Source organism: Eleginops maclovinus, chromosome 20, assembly GCF_036324505.1.
Source record: "Eleginops maclovinus isolate JMC-PN-2008 ecotype Puerto Natales chromosome 20, JC_Emac_rtc_rv5, whole genome shotgun sequence".
NCBI lineage: Eukaryota > Metazoa > Chordata > Actinopteri > Perciformes > Eleginopidae > Eleginops > Eleginops maclovinus.
Genome location: NC_086368.1, coordinates 26,674,040 through 26,697,289, shown reverse-complemented (window position 1 = coordinate 26,697,289; position 23,250 = coordinate 26,674,040). Strand labels below are relative to the sequence as shown.

The window sequence follows — 23,250 nt, the reverse complement described above, 5'->3', positions numbered from 1 at the left end:
TAAAAAGAGTACACTTAAATGTTTTATAGAAAAGTTGGCACAGAAAAATAGACCATGAATTGCACGAGGGTATATTTGTATATATTTCAGGTTGTTTTATTGCACTTCCTGCTGTTTCAGCCGTCAGTTTTAGCATTTTATTGTGACTTTGCTCCGGTGTTGTCTCTGTGGTCACTTGAGTAGAGTTGTTGTGGGCTGGAGCTTCTTCTGCAGCTGAGCAGCCTGAACTCTGGCCACAGGGGTCAGCGGGAGGTGGCTGCTTAAAGAAGGAGTAGGAGGGGTTGATGAAGAGGTGACAGCTCTGCTAGTGTGTGTGCCGATCCCTGCCCACCTCCTCATTGTCAACTGAATGCTGACTCTGAGCTTTTCCCGGCTTTAACCCCTGTTTGACTTTTACTAAAGTTTATATTTAACACTCCGGTGCTTGTTTAGCACTTTCTTTACACCAAGGAAAATAGAGCGGGCGTGTTTAAAGATGCATCATTAACACACGGGAGGAATGTTTTCACAAGGGTCAATAACAGAATAGGTTATGTCAAACTACTATACTTGAGTAGACCCCTATTTATTGCTTAAACAGTTAATAGATTAGTTGATTAATTGACATTTACCAAGAAAAGAATGACAAAACGTTCTTATTCAAGCTTCTCAAATGTGAGGATGTACTACTTTTCTTTGTTCAATGTTAATTGAATATATTTAATTTTAGATTGAAAGACAAATCAGCAATCTCATGACTTCAACAGGGACTTTTTTTTAATAGTAATTGACATTTAATAATTGGACGGATGATGAAAATGATCATTTGTTGCCCCATTTCTTGATATTCCATAAGGTTAAGGATGTTTGAATTTGCATGTTTGATCTAGCTGGAAAAGATACGTTAACCCTCATTTGTTTTTAAGGTTTATTTTGGGATGGTTATGATAATCAAATGCTTAGCTTTAGCTTTAGACATTGTAAAAATGTCAAAGCAATGAACCATCTTTGTCTCTGCTGTCAGGTGAACTCATCATGAACCCAGCTTCTGTAGTCTCAAAATTGATTGTAGTTTGCCAAAAAAGGAAGATGTTTGATATTGAATTCTTATTTAAACTTGAATGATCAGATATTCCGTCAGTGGGGGGAAAGGGGTGTAGTTATATCATTTGCTTTGGTGCCCCAGAACAAAACCTACAGTATGTCTCCCCTCTCGGTTCCTCAAAGTCTTTGTGACTCCGTCAAATTTAATTGAGACGGCTCACTCCGAATGCTGGTTTACTTATCTGAGAGTGTTTGGATTCAAGTGGCAGACCGGTCTAATGACTGAAAACATCTTAACAGGAGACAATGTACGACACTGACAGCCTGTTAAGGACCGGGTTTCTATACCGTGCTCCAATCTGTTTTTTGTTCCTCGTTCTTTTCATCCGTAATGGACGCTGGCCAAGTGTTATCTTTCAATCACGTCAAATTACATCTCCATTTACTGCACAGGGTGCCGGGTGGCTAGTGGCTGCATTAAATGAACGTAATGATAAAGCTCTCTGTGGATCTCGCTCATTATTCTCCCTGCCGTCAGGAGAGGATAATAGGAGGATGCTGACATTGTGCCTGAGAATAGTTGGGCTTTTATCAGGTCTGTTCAAGAAGCAGAAACACTAAAAGGTTTTCAGAAAAAGAGGGGTGTTGGGAAGTGAATTATGGGTGCCGATATTAGGGTCAGAAAGCCATCCACTCCTCAAACCCCCAACAGACCAATAATACAAGCAAAAACATGGTGTATGGAAGAGAGCTGTCACTTGTTTTGTTCTGCTGTCACGGTGTCATTGCTGCTGTCAGGTCTGCTGGATTGGCAGGCTGTTCCCCCTCTTCTGTCTGTATCACAGCAGTCTTTAATTTTGTCAGTTACTACATCTGCCACAGAGGCTCTGAAGAGAGAGTCTAACATGACAAGTCATTTGTCATGTCGCTGCCCTGAGACAAGTCAAGCATCACCCCGGGCCGACAAGACAGCAGAGATATAACCGATCGTTTCTGATGGACTGTGAATGTATGTTGTATTTATAAAGAGCATAGTGATGATTTGGGAAGAGTCTTGGAAGGAACTACAGTATATACATTATTGTACCTAAATCTTGGATCGGACACTTTTTCATTTCTTACTTGCCTGGTTGGATTTCTGCCATGGCAGCCTTTTCCTTTTGGCTGCAACTAAAAATGACTTTCCCCATCCAACAATCTGGTAATTATTTTCTTGAGTTATTCATTATTCGTCTTTTAAATCAGAATAATAGTGAACAAGTGAATTTCCAACCCAGCTAAGGAGATGGCTTCAGATTTCTTGTTTTGTCTTACTAACATAAAATACTAGCACATTAAAACCTTGTCTGGCAAATTCGCTTGTAAGGTATCACAAGTTAAAGGGCACAGTAACATAGTTTTCAAAAGGGAAGACTTGTGTTTCAGATCCGCTCCAGAGATGAATGGGTTCTTTTTTGGTCCATGTATCACCCTTCCACCAAATTTCCTGAAATTACGGCGAGTGATTCTTCTGTAATCTTGCTGGAAATATAGACAACTGAACCAATGGACCAATGACCCAACACACCCAACTGAAAACATATAATTAAATGGCGTAATAATGAATTGAATAATGGATAAAGAGTCAATTATTTTTGGTTCAACAATCAATTCTTTTTTTCTGTCTTTCCTTTTTTAATTTGACAGCCAGTGTTTCTTCTACTGTGTCAAACTGTACGAGAAAGGTATATAGAGCAAAGGTTCCCCTCTTGTCAGCTGCTTTAGTATGGATGTCTTTAAAACTCATCAGGCAGCACTGTAGACCTGAAGCTTGAACACTTGACTCACTTAGACTTGAAAGCAAAGACCCCTTGATCATTCATGGCCTGGATGAGTTCTTAGGGATCATGTTGCAAATGTAATTATTTGCCTTTACCCCAAAGAGTGACTGAATTACAGTAAAATATAATAAAACAAACATCTTTAATAGTTTGTCTACTTGGAGAATTATGAGAACTGCTGAGTTCTTCATGCTGTTTGGCCAATTACACCACAATGATCTATCTAGGACAGCTAACATTACAGAGCTGATGCAACTTCTCCAACCCTTTGACACTCTTTGTTTAATCATTACATACCTCTGTCTGCAAGGTGCATTCATAATGTACAACTCGGGTTAGGGTCACTTGTCATTGGTCAAGCATTTGTGCACAACCTTTTCTATGTTTTAATGGTTTTATGGTTTGCTAAGGAACGATTGGTCTCAGCTTTGGGTGCGAAACACTCTCAAAGGAAAAATGTTCAAAGTCAAAGTGCTGCGATTTAGTAGTCACGGTCATGGTCAGCTGCAGTAAAAGGCTTGCATGCATCAGACTCACCCTCAAGGACTTGTATCTTGAGTCTTGCTCTGACAGATGTGAAACAGCTCTATCATCAGGCCTTGATGATAATAAAGCATTTTAGGGTATGGGCTTTTTTTTTAGTTGTGGCCAAAGGACTCTGCGTATCCTTTTCTTTACTGTATTAAGCATGTTTGTGCATGGTACAGATGGTGTTGAATGAAATCTATGTGAGCACATCCTTTGCTTGTACCTCTGGGGGTCTTACCGATATTACAGGCAGATCCTCTTGTATAGTGAGCCTGGCACAGCGCCCACTCTGTGCTCCCCCTTCATATCTCTGAGGACTTGATAATCCGCCAACACTTGAAATCTTTCCAGTTCATTAAACACCTAAGCTCCAAAATCCCATGTTGGAAGCATGAGAAATGTGCTTTTATATCATTTTGTGAAAGTCAACAGACTGCACATTATTTATTTTTTACCTGAAGGCTTATTAAAAGTCCCGGCAGGATTATAAATACTCACGTGACTTGGTAACGTTAGTGTTATTGGATAGAATTAATTAAGATTTTCTCAAGAGGAATTGTTCTTTTGCACATTTTGGAGTTTCAATAGAGATTTCCTGGAGATCAAAGAGTGTTGAGGTCTATGAAAACAGAGCCAACGTGGCGTTTTAGATAAGCGTTTTCCCTTTTTGTTATGATCATTAAAGGCCTGAGAAGCAGCAAGCTCAGCGCTCCCTTTTAAACTTGACCCTTCTGACAGCAGCGAACCCCTCGGTGCTTTCTTCAAAGCCAAAGGTAAGCACCATGTGGAGATGTAAGCTCAGCTGCTTTTGTCAGGGACTTTAAGGTAGAGGCCTTGGAAACTCTGTTTGACAGTCCTAGGGCTCTTAATCTCTCGAGAAGCGCTCTGTAATGGCTGTGGCGCCGTGCAGCAGCTCCTACTAGACCCAAAGCTTAATTAGAGCCTCAGCACAAGCTGGCTGAGCCACGTCCAACTGATCTGTACTATTGTTTGTCTACTAAGTCCTTCGCTTTCCAAGGTCTTTCTCTCTTGATATCTTTCTCTGTTCCCAGACACACCAAACCTGAATTAAAGAAATGGTGGGAAAGGTGGCTAATTGTTGCATTGCCTCAAATTGCCTGCATCTTAGCCAAAAAGTTGCACTAGAACACACCACAAAGACTACATAAGTGTACGTTCTGCACCTGTGTGAGAGGAAAGGACTCAGCAAGTGGCAGAAGTCTGTCTTTGTCATCGGAAAAGGGTTATCTTTCACACAACTCCAGCTCACCACTTCTTCTTTATTCCAGGTGTTATTGTGAAATATCCAAGTAAATAAGAGATAAGGAAGAAACATGAAAAGATCCTCTGTGGTCGCTCTTGAAATGAGTCGTTTGCTTGTTTTTTGCTCCTCAGTTTCTATTCTAATGCACTGATAAGCTTAAGCTGAACAGCCAATCAGAGTTATTTCTGTTACTTCGCTTTGCCATTGATTCAAAATGCTGAAAGCTGACCGTTCAGGACACACAACAAAAACTAGGGCAATAGACGCCCACCAATTAACTGATATTGTCCTACAGCCAACCTTCGACTTTGTGTCTCAGGTCCCTTATACCGAAATTGATTTATCTGCTGAGCAATATAGTTTGCAAATGAACTCTCTGGATCATTTCCATTCTCAAGTGCCCCTCCCTAATTAGCCTTATTTCTGAATCTGAAGGCTGCAAAGATGTCTTGCTTGACTCAAGAAGCCAAGCTGACACAGCGCCAGATGGTCTCAGTGTGACATCTTCTGGGTCAGGAGGACAGAGAAATTAGATGAAAATATTTATACAAGACGGCCCGTCATCCTTTCAAATCCTCTGCCCCCGCTGTCAGAGACCCCTATCATCAAAGATGTCACCAGAAAAGAGGGAACTTGCATTTTCGGCCCGAGCCCCCGGTAATGAGGTTTGACACAGAAGGCGTACCGAGACAAAGCCAGGATCACAGGCTCCGACGCGGCCACCGCAGCCTGACAGTGTGTGTTTTTAATAACGGCTAAGATCGGCCCCGGTGTGCAGTCACATCTGTTAAACTCTGGAGCAGGTGGCCGGCTGCCACAGGGGAGCAGTCACAGGAGCCTGTGTACTTACCGTCAGATCTCAGACAAAGAGATATCACAGGCACTACAGAGATATAACAACGTCCCGTCAGTACAGCAGGACAGGACTGACAAAAACCAGCAGGGATGTGCACGCTAAACAATAAGTGAGCAAATAGAAAACGTAACATTGATGCGGCTCATTAGATTGCATCACCCACCCACATTGCACTCAATACATAAAGATGTATGGACCAACGATAACAAATGGCTTAGTGTCCCTATATTGGATTTTGATCCTAATTATCAAGTCCCATGGGCCCTTTATTGAAAAGATAACCTCTTTATGATCGTCTGAATGAGAAGGCTCCACAAACAAGCTGTCAGGTTAGTGACAGGTTAATTTGCTATGTGCAGGGCAAACTTATACGCATAAGTGCAACTCTAAAACCATATAAGAGTAAGTTAGACAAGTATCTGCTCCCACGCTGTCTCCTAAACGTCAAGTTCCCATATATTTTAACTGAATTCTCAATTGCATTTTGAGGGAGAAAGTATTTTCCCCTGGATAAAAGTCAAAAGTGCAACAACACTTCTTGGTTTTGTTTAGAAAAATAGTTTGGGTTAAACTAAGTATGTTTGCAATCAAATTAAGGACATACATTGCATTTTCATTTTCACATGGGACACAAACAGTGGTCTTCTGGGTAAGACGTACACTGTGACTCACCCAACCTCCTCACTAAACGTGCTTCTGCAGACCGATTAGAAAGGTATGTGTGATATGTCAAAAACAAACGTAATCTGGGAGAAAATACGCTTCCCTCGATGTATATTTACAATAAAGTTTAGTTCAATTGGAGCATGATCTTTAAAAGACCAGGCTGTTTGTCGCACAGGTGCTCAATATTCCAAGGAGGCTTGAGTCGGGATGATTTTCTATCTCAAATGAGAGCTGTGTCTCCTGTTGTACAATGCTCTTAATATGCATCAATTAGCTGTTATCAAAGAGCAGCAGTACATTCACTCGAGTGTCACAGTAGGTACCTAATTAATGTTTGCTGATTATAAAATTAGATTTGCACATTGTTAGTGTTTTAGTTCTGTGTTGTATACACCCTGTTGTGAATAAAACATGTGTGGCGTCGGAGCATTCATCATTTGACTGATTAAGGATGATGAGCCTGGATGTCCCATTACCAGGCTGTAAATGGGAGCTTCTCCCAGCAGTGTGTTGACCAGGAGCCCCTCTTCTGATTTAAAGTCTGGCATTGTGTGTCAGTAACGCTGTGATTTACACTCCCACCCCCTGCATAGAAGGAGCTGTGTTATTTCCGAGGGAGATCGGACACCAAGAGTTATTGTGTTGTTTTTTTTGTGCATAATTGATGCCTGACTTATGTGTGCTCCCCCTTCTTAATGTGGAGTATATCAGCTCTGTGTGTGTGTGGGGGGGGTGTGTGTGTGTGTGTGTGTGTATGGGGGTGTGTGTGTGTGTGTGTGTGTAGCTGCTGGACAGAGACAGATTTTAGCCTGCTGATTTCCCTTGAACTCTTCCCTTAAATTAAACGTTAAGAGGCAGAAAATAATGGTCTCCAGCTGGAACGGCATGTCCTTCAGGTAGCCTTTTAGAGGAGGCTGCAAATATGTTCAGCTGTTGATAATTACACCAATGACAAAATGTTATCAGCTGATGCAGTGGCCATTATCAATGTCCATCCGGAGCATAGATTTAAGGTGGAACTGCCCTACTCCTATCTTTGGCTCAGTATCATGTATTGGTAAGCTGGTCACTTCAGGGAGGTGTAAAATAGTTAGCCATGTCCTTTAGTTGCAGTATTAATTGTGAGGAGAGCAGAACTGAGGAGACATAATATAATGAACATATAATGAGTGAAACACATGGGAGGAAGTGGGGTTGGATGGTAGGATAACCCAGGAAACTGTTGTTGGTTTCATACTGTACGTATTAACTTATGCAAGTTGCTTAAGTTACGTAACAAACATACAGGAACCAATCCTATTGCTGGAGTCCAAATCTTCAAAACGTCTAGTTCTGATAATATCATTGTAGCCTAATGTACTGCACAAAGTCTGGATTTATATGCAATAATAAGTAAGCTGCTAAGTATTTCAATGATGCTTTAGCATTTGGAGCGGTATAAATTAAGCTAAGAAGCTTTGAGTTCATCTCAATTGCAATGGTAGCCATGACAACTGATGAGGGCCATATTATGGACCGTACATTTGTATTTGTTGAAATCTTATTCAAGGGTTACGGGGGTTTTAATTGGCATACCCAATTAAGATTTTGGGGTTTTGTCTGTTTTTAATTCATTCACTACCTGGTGGGTTTTACTGATAAGTTCCTCAGAGAGAGAAAATTGACCATTTAAGATTTGTACGTCTTTTTTAAGCTTATTTAAAATCACAATGCATGAAACTGGAGATGGTAAAGGGGCTTAAAAGACAAAGAAAAGGTGTTCCAAGTTAAGTTCAGCTGCTCCCTGAGACAGACATCACACCTTAAATTAGGTTCAAGAGAAGAAGCAGAACAGCACACTGGTTTTTAAATGATCAACTGTGGATAATACAATGCCTAAATCTGATTAGCAGTGAACAGTGGTGTCTTTTTCAGTCCGCATTAAGATTGAGCTGTTTGTTCTGTAAGCCTCAGTAAGCTCGCACACTGTGGCAAATAAAGACTGCTGTGTTTTCAAGCCTCAAACCTTGGAGAGTTTCCTGTCCAGTCAATTAAAAGGAGCGTGTGCAGATTGCAACACACTTGGAAGCATGCGCAGCCACACACACACACACATACACTCACTCACACACTGAGAAATCATTGGCTGGTCCTTGAATGTTATTTCTTTCTTATGAAAATGGTTAAAAGTGAAATAAAAGAGGGATTAGCTGTGTTTTTCAAGCAGAATGACCCACATTCAGACTGCCACTCATACGCTATAAAGGCCCCCCTGAAAATAAGCCTTCAAGTCTTCATGCCAGCTATCACGTCAGCGCTTCTCTCTGTTCCGAAATACAGACTTTGAAGAATTTGTCTTAGAAGTGTATCGGAGCAGAAAGAGGAGGCGAGAGCGCGGCTCTTTAAAATACTTGTCTATAGAGTGAAGTTCCCAGGGTTTCCTCTTGCCCGCCTCTCACTGGCAGAGTTTCCAGTCTGTTCACATCACTGCGTCTCCCCGAGGAACTGAAACACTGGCACGTTAATGATGTTCTTCTCCTCTTTATTGAGGGATTAGGTGGTGGTTGAATGGCCGTACCAAAGACTAATATTACACAACGCAGGCAGGGAATTGACTAAACATCTTTAGGGCTTTTCTATATCATAATGATCAAGAAGATTCAAGAAGCTTTATTTATCCCGAGGGAAATTGAGATCAGAACTAGGGGTGTCACAGGTCATGGTAGTTTATCATTTCCGCTTCCCTGTATCACAAATATATTTTGGATTAATTTACGTCCCTGAATTTCATTGATTGCTATAGTTAAGCACATTGATTATTATTTCTTGAACTGGATATGCTGCCAATTTATCCCAATGGCTAACCGCGGTACTGCAGCTAAACACATGTTAGCATGTCTGGCTAACTAGTGCTATGCCTTGAGTTGTAACCTAGCATTCCTTCTAAGGATATGAAGCCTTTTATGAGATTTTCTGTGGGTTTACAGGTTGCATAATAGCCCTGTTTACCAGCTGAACACACACGTTCCATTCATAAAATACTTTTCTACTTTAATATCAAAAGCTAAACTTGCTTGTCCAACTAGCAATCAGCCAAACACGGTAACATTATGTCTATTAATTAAACTATAGACCTTCTACATTAGCTTTAACTGTTCAGACTTTTAGTATAGCATTATATTGTTTACATGCAGTTGTAAAACCACGTTAGCTGGAAGTAATGCAACTGTAGACTAGCTTTTTGACCTACCTCTGGAGCTAAACATAGCTAGTGAGCTAGCAACACTGGCAGGTAACCTTCTGTTAATTACCTCTGTGGGAAAGTTAGGAGCCTTTGTCTCAAAAATGAAACAGCATTTTTGCTTAATGAACAAAAGCTTGACAAAAATAGCAACGGCAGCTAAGGGGTGCAAGGCTTCGCGAACAGTCAATTCTCCTTCTATTTTAACTGAGACTGATATTTGTATTTGTTTTTTCTTTCGCAATCAGACATCTCATGCATAAGAAGTGGAATGTCAATGAGACTACCTGATTAAATAAAGAATAAATGAAAACCTGAGGCAGCCTCACCCAATTTACCATGATACAAAGACGATAATGAGAGAAGAGATGGGGCTCGCTGCCTGGCAGATAAGCATCTTTGGCAGCAGGTTAGCAATCACTGAACACACACACAGACACACACACACACACACACACATACAGATTCCCAATTCAGCACAAAAATCCAGCTTGATTTGCGTTCTGTGGAAGATAGTGTGCCGTGGCTCGCTGCACTACTCAACCGTACTGACCCTAATTATCCCCCAGAAGGCTGAAGGCTGGCATAGATATGTCATAAAAACCGAAATCCTCAAACACACTTAAACAAAACCCAGAGCAGAGATACAGGTTCCCCATTCCACTGTTGCTTTAGAGGTCAAATGCGATTTTTGAATTAAAGTAAAAAGGCCGTGGATAACAAAAGCCACAGCTGTGTAGATTCCACACCAAACACCGACAAAGCAGCTGTGTGATTTCAAACCTAATTAGTATTCCTTTAAGAAGGGCCCTGTTGCCCTCTTGTCATTAAAATGGGTTTATCAGAGACCTCTCTAAGGATGCAAGAGACATTTCCGGGTGTCAGTCATCATTGCGTTGTGTCAACATGAACAGCAGCTGAAGTGTTTGCGAAGGTAAATCAATTCTTACAGTTAAATTATAACTTCAGGATATTTTTAAGCTGGACTTTATTTTCGAGTCGTCTAACTTATAGGGGACATACATGTGATTATTGAGCGTAATTATCCTGCCTTATCTAGCACAGTCAACCAATAAAAGTGCTTTTTGCCACTGATTGGCTCCTATTATATTGGACAACATTATGGAAGCAAACATGCATTCTTTTCTCATCACAATGAGACTGTCGGTGGTCAAAACCAGCACTTTTGGTTGGCCGAACGCTACATTATAGCTCATTTGCTTCAGCACTGTCATCTAATGGTTGTCCCCATTAGTAAATAAGACAAAGAAACATGGGAAATAGGGTCTAGGTTAAGATTTCTGAAGTTACCAAGTACTAAACCTGGTCAAATCTGGTGTCTTTGGCACATGAGTGTTCTTCGCAGGCAGCTGATCCGCGGCTGTGTTACGGCCCAGGGTTAACATGGCATAGTTGGAGAGCTCAGTGGTGGTGGAGCATTGTGTGTTGTGTCAGGGGAGTGTTGTGTGTTTTTTCCCAGTGTGCTGCAAAGGGCCGCTCTGTGTCAGAGGTGAGCTTGTTGAATGGAGGTCGTGGGACCCCCTCCACAGCTTGGAGGAGACTCCCCCTACCCTCCCTCCCCATAGAGCGCACTGAGGCAGAATGCTCCGGTCCAAACAAGAAGGGGGCTAAAGGCTTTTGTCTCTGGTTCACTGCCTTCAAGTAGCCTCGGGATTCCTGGCAACCAGGTTTGACTGCTGGAGCCGGCATGCGGGGAGAAGAAAGCACAATGGCGCTTGTATTCCTCAGCTGATGTACAACACGGTGGCTCGCTGTGGGAAACAAAGATGGTGGTGATGGGAGGTCCCGGTGTGATTTAAGAAGGCTTGTTACCAGCTAGATAGGAATTTGGATGTCTGGATTTGTGATGTTGTTTCAGCTCATAATCAAAGGCAGTATTTTTATATGATAACGCACTTTTTCTCAATGTCGTATTATTTGGAGCACACTGCAAACCGATGAGCCATACATGTTTGATGTAGAAGAAGTAGTGGAAGTTTAAATCCTCTGAGATGATCCAATTATCCTGCAGGCCCAGGATTAGCATTAATCTGCTGTGGTTATTACTGGGCCTCTTCTTACTCGTGCCTTAAGTAAGTTTCCTCTTTTTTCATGTCCTTCCTCTTAGCACTCACACACACGAGCCAAAAGACTTTGGTTCCTATATACTCTCCTTTATAGAAATATGTACTCAGCTTTTACGTTGTCCAGGTCAAAGTCAGGTTGTGCGGAGATACAGCATTCATTCCCTGGAGGAAACGTAATACTGTTGCTGCCTCTTATGTGCACCACCACAGTTAAGTCTGCAAAGTGTGCCATGAATTAAAATGAGACTCCGTAGCCAGAAGGCAAGCGAAACGTGGTTATCAGAAAATGAATCCTCAAAACATGGACGTTCGACGTCAGGAGGGAGGGTCGATCACAATTTATGCCATGCCTAATGATCTGTAACACTAAAAGTAAGCTTTGAGAATGTGTGTTCCTGAAGGAGGTGTGTGTGAAATGAGAAGAGCCCCAGGCTGAGATCCTATCAAAGCTTTCCACACATCCAGGAACCACAAACCGACAAAGTCCATACGACGCGGTGATTGAAAGTGGAACAGTGGATCTGTGTACCCTGTTTAAATTCAGAGGGCTGGTCTGATGACCCAGGATGCAATATGCTTGCAGCAGACTCTCGATCAATGCTTGTTTTGGGTTTGCCGCAGTACGTGTTAAACTTATAGTGACATTTGGGCCAGAGCTAAATCAAATTTGAATCCCCCTTGTTCAGTCTGACATTTTGAACAGCATAGATCGGTGTGCACACTTAAAGTCTCCTTTATTTAACGTTGTACAATCCATTCAGCGCTGGAACTGGGCTCATCTCCATCGGCACACAGTGGACTTAAGTGGCTCAACCAAACTTAATTAGCCCCTTCTGCTCGACTCGCCGCGGCCTTTCGCTCAAATTAACGCACGGCACCCTCTCTACTGTCTCTGACGGAAGGTCAGATTTATCCTCCGCTGAGAAATTACTTAACTAAATGAGGGCTCCTTTGGCAGCCTCTGCTAATGACCTTGATTAATTAAAGAGAGACTCATCCTAATAAGGGTCTTATTCTACTCGGTCCGGTTGTCACCCTGTAAAATGAGCTGAGGCAGTAATGAGTCATCTCTCAGACAGAATATCTCACTGAGCTTCATGTGAGGCAGTAATAATCAGAGATAATGATTTCATCAGTGTGGAATAATGAACCCTAACCCGAACCCTTCTCTTCAGTTTCACAGATTACAACACCTTGCTGTTTCTTCTCCGTCAACAAACCGTCCTATATCCTAAACAAAGTTGCTATAACATTTCTCCTTTTGCTTTTTCTTCCAGGTCAATGGCAAGGACGTCTCCAAGGCCACCCACGATCAGGCGGTGGAGGCCTTCCGCGCCGCCAAGGATCCCATCATGGTGCAGGTTCTGCGCCGATCCCCGCATCCCAAAGTGTCCGGCCAGGCGGGCGACTCCCAGGTGTCCGACAACAGCACCCAGACGGACATCACCCTGCAGCACATCATGGCCCTTACGAAGCTGTCTCCTTCTTCACCCCCCATGACGGAGCTGGAGGAGTATCTGCTACCAGAGGAGTAAGTAACAACACTTTTAAAACGTACCAATCTGCACCATTACGCCAGGCATAGGGGAAGTGTATTTAGGGTTGCCATGGCAGAAGAGACAAACGTCCTGTTTAACGTTTTCCTGAAATTGGTTTTAAAGTATTTGAAATTAGGTTAAAAACTGAAATATTCTCTTCTATTACTATAGTAATGTATGATTGCTCAGGTAGACAAAGTGTGTTGGCCCCACTGTGACCTAAATCTGACATTTCTTGCCAGACTAGTTAGAGAGACAAAAGTGATGCATGCAAAAAAATCCCCCTTATTCAGCAATAGTTGCAATAACAGCTAAAAAGGTTGTAGTGTTGTGGTGTCTCGTAAGCTTTTCAACTTTAAAATAGGGTTGTAATCAATACTTATGAATCTGCAAATGATTTTCTAAAATATTAAATGTTAGAAAATAGTGAAAACCTTAATATGATTAAAAAAACACGTAAAAAAAGCAGGAAATCTTGCTAGAAATTGCATTTTCTGCCATGAATTAGTTTTTGGATTGATTTCTATAAGTTGGCCAATAATTTTTTTGTTGATAAACTAATAAATTAAGGAACTAATCATTGCACTTATAGATTGTATATCATATTTGTATTCATACTTGAAGCGGTGCGTCACCACCGATGGTCACCACCTTGACACCCATGCCTTACTTCCCAGTACTCTCTTTGCTCTATTCAAACCCAAATCTACACATGCAAAACATGTGGCATTATTTGTGGCACAGGACTTCAAAATTCTTAAGTGTCATAAAAACTTGGCAAGGTTTAAAGTGCCCTTCACTCAAAGCCAGACATTTCACATTGATTAAGAAAGCCACATCTTATCTTCCTCTGCAGACGACACAGCTGTGATCAGGCAGAATGTGTCTGAAGTTTGAAGGGAAAATGTCCCTGTCACTGACTGGAGACGACAGCTCCTCCGAGGCACACAGATGCATTGAAATGATGGTTTATGCGTATTTGCATATTCCTAAATTGCATCTTTTGTTTCTTAGTGTTAGGCCCTAGAGGGAGGGAGAGTCTGACTGCATTTCCTACCCCGTGGCGGCAGCAGTTGCCCTTTTAACAAATGATTATGATGCCTATAATTGATTTCCGAGTCAAATTAATAACTCTGCATGTTAATTTGCTATTACCCTCGGGGTGTAGCTTCAATATATCTGATTCAAGACTGATTTCTACATTTAGTTCTTATTACTTCTTCTCATTGATTTTTCAAACTCTGGGGCAAAATTAAATCTGGGTTGACAAATGTGTTAGTCAAGGACTTTAGAAACTGGTGTCTGTTTTTTAAATGTTACACTCTTTTCTGTCAGGCATCCTCAACACGCATACTTCGACCCCAACGACTTCCTGGAGGTCATACAGCAGGACATAGAGCGCGAGGAGCTGGAATACGAGGTAAACATCATCTTCCTCCTCTCAATGAAGATCTACATCCAGACAGCAGTGCATCATTGCTTCATAAGCAGACCCAAGGTCGCCTCAGTGTCTCCAGCCCGATGGCCGTGCTGGCCACAAGTCCCGATGTATCAGAGTTATTGATGGGGCACTCTCTCTCCGCATGTAGGCCAGACAGGAATCGAGTTGCCGGTTTGTTCCAGCAGATGCACAACGGTGACATCATTACTTATTAGTGACAAGGCGTAATAAGTCTTCCCCGGCCCGGTGGATAATTACATGGCACAGATAATGGGCTGTGCGGTGATGAATCACATGATGCACGCTAACAATGCCCTGGATGAGGCCATGATGAGGCCATGATCAAGCCTCCTTTAATGACCTCCGCCGACCCGGACACCCCCTCACCACAAACCCCTGGCCACCTACCGCTTGATGTTGACAATATTTATGAAGGAGCGTTGAGGCTGAGATCAGAAAGGTGAAGCTTTGTGCGGCTAACGGCAGATGGGTAACCCTGAGTGTCCTTTCCTATGATGACATTTTTTAGTCTTTAAGTCATGAGAGTGACTGAAAAAAAAAGCTCTGATCATGTTTGATGAGTTTTATTTATTTCTGTGTCAGTAGGTATTAAACGGACAGAAATCAACAGAGATATTATCATGAGGTGTTCTAATGCCATCTGGTTTTTGAGGAGATGTTTTCAGAGCAATATACAAAGGATATCAGCGATGGAATTGTCTGCATTTTAAGTCACTACTAGCTCAAAGCAGCTTATAAGATACAATTTAATGCTTTAAAAAATAAAAGGATTCAAATAAAACTAAAATAATATTTTTTCTAATCATTTTAAATTTACACATTTTTAAACATAACATTCAAAATGTTCCTCTGTTGACACGGTCTTTAAAATAGGTTTCTTTTTCCTAAATCAATACAGAACACGGAAAACAAATTGTACTATATTGGAATAACTACACTATACCCTTGAAACTCACTCCACTGCATGATCTGATGAAACTCCCTGTAAAAATATTACACAACTGCATTACTTTTATATCTTTATAAAAACCAACAAAAAACCCCCGAAAATGTCCACCTATCCACCGAGGTAATGATAAGCATTCTGTATTTTCAGGGCGGTTCACCCTCGCGGCGCCCGTCCTCTGCCCTCCCAGAACAGCCCCGCTCGTATCTTTATCTGTATCTGTGAGATTACAGGTGTTGACAAGTGAAAAACGGCACTCTGCCCATCTGCAGTCCGCTGCATCATCTCTCATCCTGTCAGTGGCGCTCTGAGAAAGCCAACAGCTCCCCGCGTCCAGCTGAAAGATCCATTACAGTGATTAATGGATCTCTGTTGCTCCGTGATCCCATTCCCTAGTCCATAAATTCCGTCCATTCCAGAAAAAACAACGGCCGATATACAACCATTGTCTACTCAATCTTGTAAAAATGAAAAAATCCTATACTTTCAGGGGATATTTATTTGTTCATATGTCTTTCCAGGAAGTGGATTTGTACCGAGCCAATATCCAAGAAAAGCTGGGTCTGACAATCTGTTACAGGACTGATGATGAGGACGAAGCTGGGATTTACATTAGTGAGGTATGTGTTACAGGGGAGCGCTCAAATCTACTTCTACAGGATGTAGATAGCCGCTGCGAGGACTGTCAGCGGTGATGAAGTCATGAGATATGAAGTGCAGATGTTTATCTTAGAGTGAAAGTCAGCAATAATCTTTTCTTTGTTTTATTTTCTTTAGATTGATCCGCACAGCATTGCTGCAAAGGACGGCAGAATTAGAGAAGGCGACAAAATCATTCAGGTACGAGTCTCATGAAATGAAAATGAGGGGAGGGAAGTAATATTGCAGAATAAAAAATGGTGTTACTATTGTCTTACACTTAGCAGAACAAAATGTCCAAAATACTCTTTGAATTGTTTTGTTTTTTTCCCTCAAATGTTTGATATTTAGGTTTTTTCTCAATCTTTGAATATTATTGTTTTTTCTATTTATTTTAAACCTATTATTGGGATTTGTAATTGACCTACTTTGTTTCCCGTGTCTCTTGGATGTTTATTCAATGTATATTTCTAGGTCCCCATTGCTTGCTTTTAAATGAAACACTAACCTTAAAGAGGAAGTGCTTAGAATTAAATGTAACATACATTTACAGAGGGTACAGACTGTATTTTATTTTGAAAATCTAAGGTATTTCAATACTCCCTGCTTTCCCTCCAGATCAATGGTGTAGAGATCCAGAACCGGGAGGATGCTGTAGTGCTGCTGACCAGTGAGGGGAACCAGAACATCACTCTGCTGGTGGCCCGACCGGAGATCCAGGTAAGACTACTCATGTTAAAACCTCTATGCCCACAAACAAATCTAGGACTTCCAATAGTTGATGTTCCAATTGCTGAGTAAAAGTTTGAAATATCTGCATCTAATGAGGCGTCTCTTCTCCTCGCTGCGTCTCAGCTGGACGAGGGTTGGATGGATGATGATAGGAACGACTTCCTGGATGACCTCCACATGGACATGCTGGAGCAGCAGCACCATCAGGCCATGCAGTTCACCGCCAGCATGCTGCAGCAGGTACACACACACACACACACACACACACACACACACACACACACACACACACACACACACACACACACACACACACACACACACACACACTCACACACACACAGCATGTAGACACAAACTAGCAGACTCAATCTGCACCAACACATACTTTCATTCATAGATTAAGTTGGTTGAGCCAATCTTGCAGAGACTGCCAGCTGGTGTTGTCGATGGTTTTTGGCAACAATTTTCTTTAGAGACTGACATATGGAAAAACACATGCTCATTGAATGAGGAAAAAAACTGTAAAGCCTTGCCAATGTGTCCATTTTACACTAATATGTTTCCTTAAGAAGTCAAATGTTTACTAATAGTAGAGGTAACATTATATCAGTGCCTTTTCTTTCCTTTGGTATGACGCTATATTTCTGAGTCGATGTGTCTTGTGTTTCTTCAGAAGAAGCATGAGGAGGACGGAGGCACCACAGACACGGCCACGCTGCTGTCCAACCACCACGAGAAGGACAGCGGGGTCGGTCGCACGGACGAGAGCACGAGAAACGACGAGAGCTCGGAGCAGGAAAACCTCGGCGACGACCACACCACGGCCTCCAATACGCTGGGCAGCTGCAGGAAGCTCACCTACAGCCAGGACACGCTCGGCAGCACCGACCTGCCCTTCAGCGGCGAGTCGTTCATCTCCGCGGACTACCACGACGCCGACTTCCTGGGTATCCCGGCGGACGAGTGCGAGCGCTTCAGGGAACTCCTTGAGCTGAAGTGCCAGATGAGGAACAGCGGAGCCCAGGGACTGTACTACCAGGGCGGTCAGGACCAGGACGGTGTGGACAAAGAGCTGGAGATGCTCAACGAGGAGCTGCGCACCATCGAGCTGGAGTGCCTGAACATTGTCCGCGCTCACAAGATGCAGCAGCTGAGGGAGCAGTGCCGCGAGTCCTGGATGCTCCACGACAGCGGCTTCCGCAACTACAACACCAGCATCGACGCGCGCCGCCACGAGCTCTCAGACATCACGGAGCTCCCGGAAAAATCTGACAAAGATAGCTCCAGCGCCTACAACACCGGCGAGAGCTGCCGCAGCACCCCGCTCACGTTGGAGCTTTCTCCAGACAACTCTCTCAGAAGATGCGCAGAAAATCAGGGTCCGGCTGGGGCGTCCAGCTCCACCAGCTCCAATGATAGGGTCGTCAAACCCCTTCAGTCCCCAGTGCAGGAAGCCTCTGGCCCCAGCAGAAGCAAAGGCTCCTCAAAAGATCCAGATGCAGCCCTGCAGGCCGAGAGCAAGGAGAGGAAGTCGGAAGAGTCCAGTAAATCCGGACGGAGCTGCCATCAGCCACATTCGCCGTACAAGCACGCCCACATCCCTGCGCACGCCCAGCACTACCAGAGCTACATGCAGCTGATCCAGCAGAAATCAGCCGTGGAGTACGCCCAGAGCCAGATGAGTTTGGTCAGCATGTGCCGGGACCCCATCAGCCCCGGCGACCTGGATCCAAAGATGGAGTGGAAGGTGAAGATCCGCAGCGACGGTACGCGCTACATCACTAAGAGGCCGGTCCGCGACAAGCTGCTGAGGGAGCGAGCGCTGCGCATCCACGAGGAGCGAAGCGGCATGACCACGGACGACGACGCCATAAGCGAGCTGAAGATGGGCCGCTACTGGAGCAAGGAGGAGAGGAAGCAGCACGCGGTCCGCTCCAAAGAGCAGAGGCAGCGCCGTGAGTTCATGAAGCAGAGCCGAGCAGATTGTCTGAAAGGGGAGTCCGGAGCCGAGGACAAAAAGGAGCCCAACATCATCGAACTCAGCCACAAAAAGATGATGAAAAAGAGGAATAAGAAAATATTTGACAACTGGATGACCATCCAAGAACTGCTGACCCACGGTACCAAGTCACCAGATGGCACAAGGGTTTACAACTCGATTCTGTCTGTGACCACAGTCTAAGTCCTGAGTGGTGGACTGTACATAGGACACTACCGATTGGTGTAGAGATTCCTGCCTCGTTCAATGTGGCAACGTTTTGTAAATAGGAAGTAAGGCCCGCCTTTCCTGGACGAACATTTCCCACCAGAAGTTCAGAAGTTCTTGAAGAGAAGTTCTTTATGATGATGGTTGGACTTGACATTACATGGGATATGGCTATGAGGATGTTTTTGGAAACAAATTCTTACAATAACCTTTTCTACCTTTGTGCTTGCTCTTTTGAATAGTTTTGGTAACAAAAACACAATATGTGACTTTTTTTTGGAGGGTTTTGAAAGTGTGTAAAGACAGTGTGCCATACATAAATAAACAGCCAGCATTTACACTATATTACATTATTTTGTTTGTACTATATATCTCTTATCAGTATTTTACTGTTATGCATACGTAATGCTTTTATGGAAACAATGCTATTTTCCTGCAAGGTAGAAAACGTAATCCTTTTCAAAAGGACTTTTGTAAATTAAAAAATACATTTTTGTAACAAATCCACTTTTTTAGTTTGAATTTCTCTCTAATGGTGCCGATTCCCCAAAGTGAATACCATCAGCGATGTACCATCTGTTAGGTAGAGGACGTCATGACGTGATATCATTGTGTATGTACGTGTCTTTAGAGAAAGCGGTTTGTCACGCTAAAATTTAAATGTCTGTGTTTGTTAAAGCACACATTGTAGTCGCTTTTGCTTTCTTAGGGTTTCATGTATTGGAAAGAATAACAGTGGAACAAATCCTTAGTTAGCCACACAATTTGATGTCTTGTAAAATGAGAGAAATAATAAATTATTGTTTTATATATGATGAGCTTTCAAATGTGGTTGGAATTTGTCATTTGTAAGAGTTGTGGGAGGAACAAAAGTGCTGAATAGAAAGATAGATCCAATTACACCCTGCACATAAGTGTATTTTATATAGAGATGAGTTACACTTTGTTTTGCTGAAGTCTGAAAGGTTTTCATCCAAGAGAAACACTGCTTGCTGAGCTCATTTTAGGAAGTTAAATAGTTAAAAAGATTGACAATAAGTTCGAAAAATATCCTGTTAGTCATTATAAGGACTTGGTATTTCCAAAATTATGATTTTGAATACAGAAATTCAAGTTTAAATATAAAAAATGTGTAATAGTGACTAATGATTTAATTCAAAAGTATTGGCATCTCAAAATCTTGAATGACTATCCCAAAGTAATGACTTAGTATCTAAAATGATAAGTTAGTAGTGACTGAAGATAACTAAGTAACCCAATAAAGGTACCTACATGAAAACCTCTCCTTTTTCCCCTCACATTGGCAGACATGAGCTTCCATAGTTGCACATGTTTCCAGTTCTTTTTCTGGAATTGCGTAATATCACCAAACTCCATGAGCCAATAACGATGATAGCAGAGTGCATTTAAGCAGAGATGAACATTAAAGTGCATACAAGCCCCCACAGTCCCCGAAAGTGGTTCAGGCAGGCAAATAAGTAGACACCCATGTGTGTGTGACCTCAAAATAAACTTTAATAACTTAATCCTGTATCTGCAAATGTGTGTTTACAAAAGCTACCGGTATCATATCAAACCCTCAATATCTACTATTTACTATTCCCAGTGTTACAGATGCTCTGTATAAATGCGAGGATGCACACAGGGAGGTTGTTAATATTGTAAGCCACCACACAACTCTCCATGTTTGAGTTTTATAGAGCAGTACTGAGCGTGGCGAGTCCAATAATCCATCAGAGCGGGGTCCATGGGACCAGATGCCCAAGAGGAGGTTTGAAAATAAGTGTTAGATTTCCTTCCCATCCAGCTTGAAATATGTTCCCATCTGGTGCTTGTTCAACATTACAGTTGTAGGGTTTACTCTGGCTAATCAGAGCCTTCCTTGCTCTCTTGTTAAATGCATTTTTAAAGATAGGGTATGCATTCTTAATGGAGTCACAGAATCAGGCACTCTGTTCATGTAAAATGTGCCAACTTGTCATAATGATAGCAGTTCTATTGGCTGTGTTTTCTGTCAGAGCCCATGGGCAACAGTCTGTCAGACTGGCATCGACATCAAACAAGCCGATCAGCAGAGATCCCTGCTGTCCAGATCTGATGGTTGAAGGCTAAAAACAAAATGTATTCTTGGTTATTTTCTCATTATGACTGTGTCTTTCCCTCACAGCAGTTGTAGCATCCCTCCATCCGCTTTTATTGCTTTTACAAAGTGGTCCATCAGTTAAAAATAAACATGTTGGAACCAATTGCTAGTGACGCTGACATGAGGCTTCCTCACATGGCGATATCTCCTCGCTGGGCTAATGGCTTATTTATCTGACTCAAGACCTCCACCATCTGTTAGAGGGAGATGTCCCCTCAGTCCCATATGATCCTTCAATTAACTGCTCCGTGCCTCATTAGTGAGGACAAAGGCGACTCAGACTGCTGATACGCTGCTTTTGTCGTCTCACCTCCATCAAACACAACTTTTGTTTTCTTTTTGAAGAATAGTAAACAAAATTAGGACAGCATGAATATTCATTTAGAGTCTTTGTTGACACACTTTTCTAAGTATAAAGCACATTTTATAAAACACTAATAGGTCACTTGACGGTGTGTCTTTGAGCTCTTGAGCAGCAGCATAAAAACAAGGTAATGTAATTCCAATAAAACAAGAAATAATTAACAAAGAAAGTGAATGTACACAAAATCTAAACAAAAACAAACTCTAAAGCAGGATATTATATGTACAATAAGGGTGAAAGGTGTACACTTAGTGTCTTTTAGCTCATTGTTTCGGATTTAAAGTCCACTTTCCTGTTTTGGTTCTCACTTTTGTCATCAACCTAGCTTTAAACAGCAAACAGGTAGCTCCTTTCAGCTTATACCGGGCTTTGATCAACCCACTATATGCCATCTGGCCAGAACCAAGCAAAGTTAGCGCTGAGCTAGTAAATATGAAGCGTTTAGCTGCTCAAAATCCCAGCATTTTTTCCCGGGAGATGGTGGAGACCAAGAATAGAGCTTAAGGAGAATCAATATTGAACTTCCTTTTCCTCATTAAGTGTTTTGACATATGCTGCGCTCCATTGACCTCAGAATTTGGAAAGTATGACGTCACAGCCACATCGCTCAGTACAGAAAGGTTAGCATTACTAGTTCAAGAAGACACACTAGCCTTTGTTAGAAGAACCGGTTGACAACAACGCTACATTTCTTGCATAGAAACACTGCAGCAACATGTCCACAGATAGAAGGTGGATAGTAGCCTTCTATGTATGCAACTGATGAAATGATACACAGAGAAGACAGCTGAATGTGCTGATTAACTGGTTAATACTACAGCTTTGACTTCTGTCAATGTGCGATCCGCCATCTTTTGAGGTTGGGGTTGACGAGGTTATACCGACTTTACAAGTCTGAGATATTTCAGGGGGCGTTCATATTGAAATCTCCAACTGGGAACCTATAAATTCCGACTTTCCGATTCACATGGACACACCATAACTGCTAGTAAATATACGTTGACATGTAAAACCTTTGAAGTGGTCATGGTCACAACCTTGAAAGACCACCCTTATTCATCTTGTCTACAACAAACACAATGTAAGAGGTCTGTGACTCTTTTTTATGATGTCCTACTCTTCATTTTGTATTTTTTGTCTGACCTGGTAGTTCACGCATTTATCTCTTGTTCCTATTTTTGACTCTGCCGCTCTAAAGGGGGGAATTATGATAATGAGAGCAAGCTCAGCCTCTTCCTCTTGAGTCTGCTGCAGAGTAATTGATTACTCCACCGAAAGGCCTGACCGAACCCAAGCCCTGTGATTTATGTCTGGGTACAAGTCTCTGTACACACTCTTTTAATGGGAGATAACAATATGGCATGCAAGGCAAACAAAAAGCTCTAGCAATCAATTCTGGGATAACCCCCTCCCCCTCCCACCACTGAATGCTGGGGAGATTAGTCGATCACATACTTGGCTCCACCACCCCCATGTATTTTTTATTATCTCTGGGGATGAGAGTGTTTGTCTCCCTGCCTCGTCTGACAGTCCTGTGTTTGGGCTGGAGAGCGGGACTCATCATTTTAAATGTCAGCGTGGGGAACAGGCCGACATTCCAGTGTACTCATCCATTAACTGATAAGGAGGCGGCTCCCGCTGATCCTGATGCTGCTCCTGATGCTGCTTCACGGTGCGGACTGAGAAGCACTGATGTTAAGCAATTTCCCTGTAAGGGATTAATAAAGTATGTCTTCTTCTTCTTCTTCTTCTT

At 42.4% G+C, this 23,250-nt stretch overlaps 1 protein-coding gene across 3 annotated transcripts in view; it reads left to right on the top strand.

The window, feature by feature from the left end:
* The window catches only part of pdzrn3b (PDZ domain containing RING finger 3b), a 93,303-nt gene extending 73,498 nt beyond the window's left edge, over nt 1-19,805 (top strand). For all 3 annotated transcript variants that reach the window (XM_063911681.1, XM_063911680.1, XM_063911682.1), the window contains 7 exons: nt 12,742-12,995; nt 14,338-14,422; nt 15,932-16,030; nt 16,188-16,250; nt 16,668-16,769; nt 16,905-17,021; nt 17,458-19,805. In XM_063911681.1, coding sequence (XP_063767751.1) covers nt 12,742-12,995; nt 14,338-14,422; nt 15,932-16,030; nt 16,188-16,250; nt 16,668-16,769; nt 16,905-17,021; nt 17,458-18,966 — 2,229 coding nt within the window. In that variant the 3' untranslated portion in view covers nt 18,967-19,805. The remainder of the gene's footprint in view (nt 1-12,741; nt 12,996-14,337; nt 14,423-15,931; nt 16,031-16,187; nt 16,251-16,667; nt 16,770-16,904; nt 17,022-17,457) is intronic.
* Nucleotides 19,806-23,250: the final 3,445 nt, after the last annotated feature.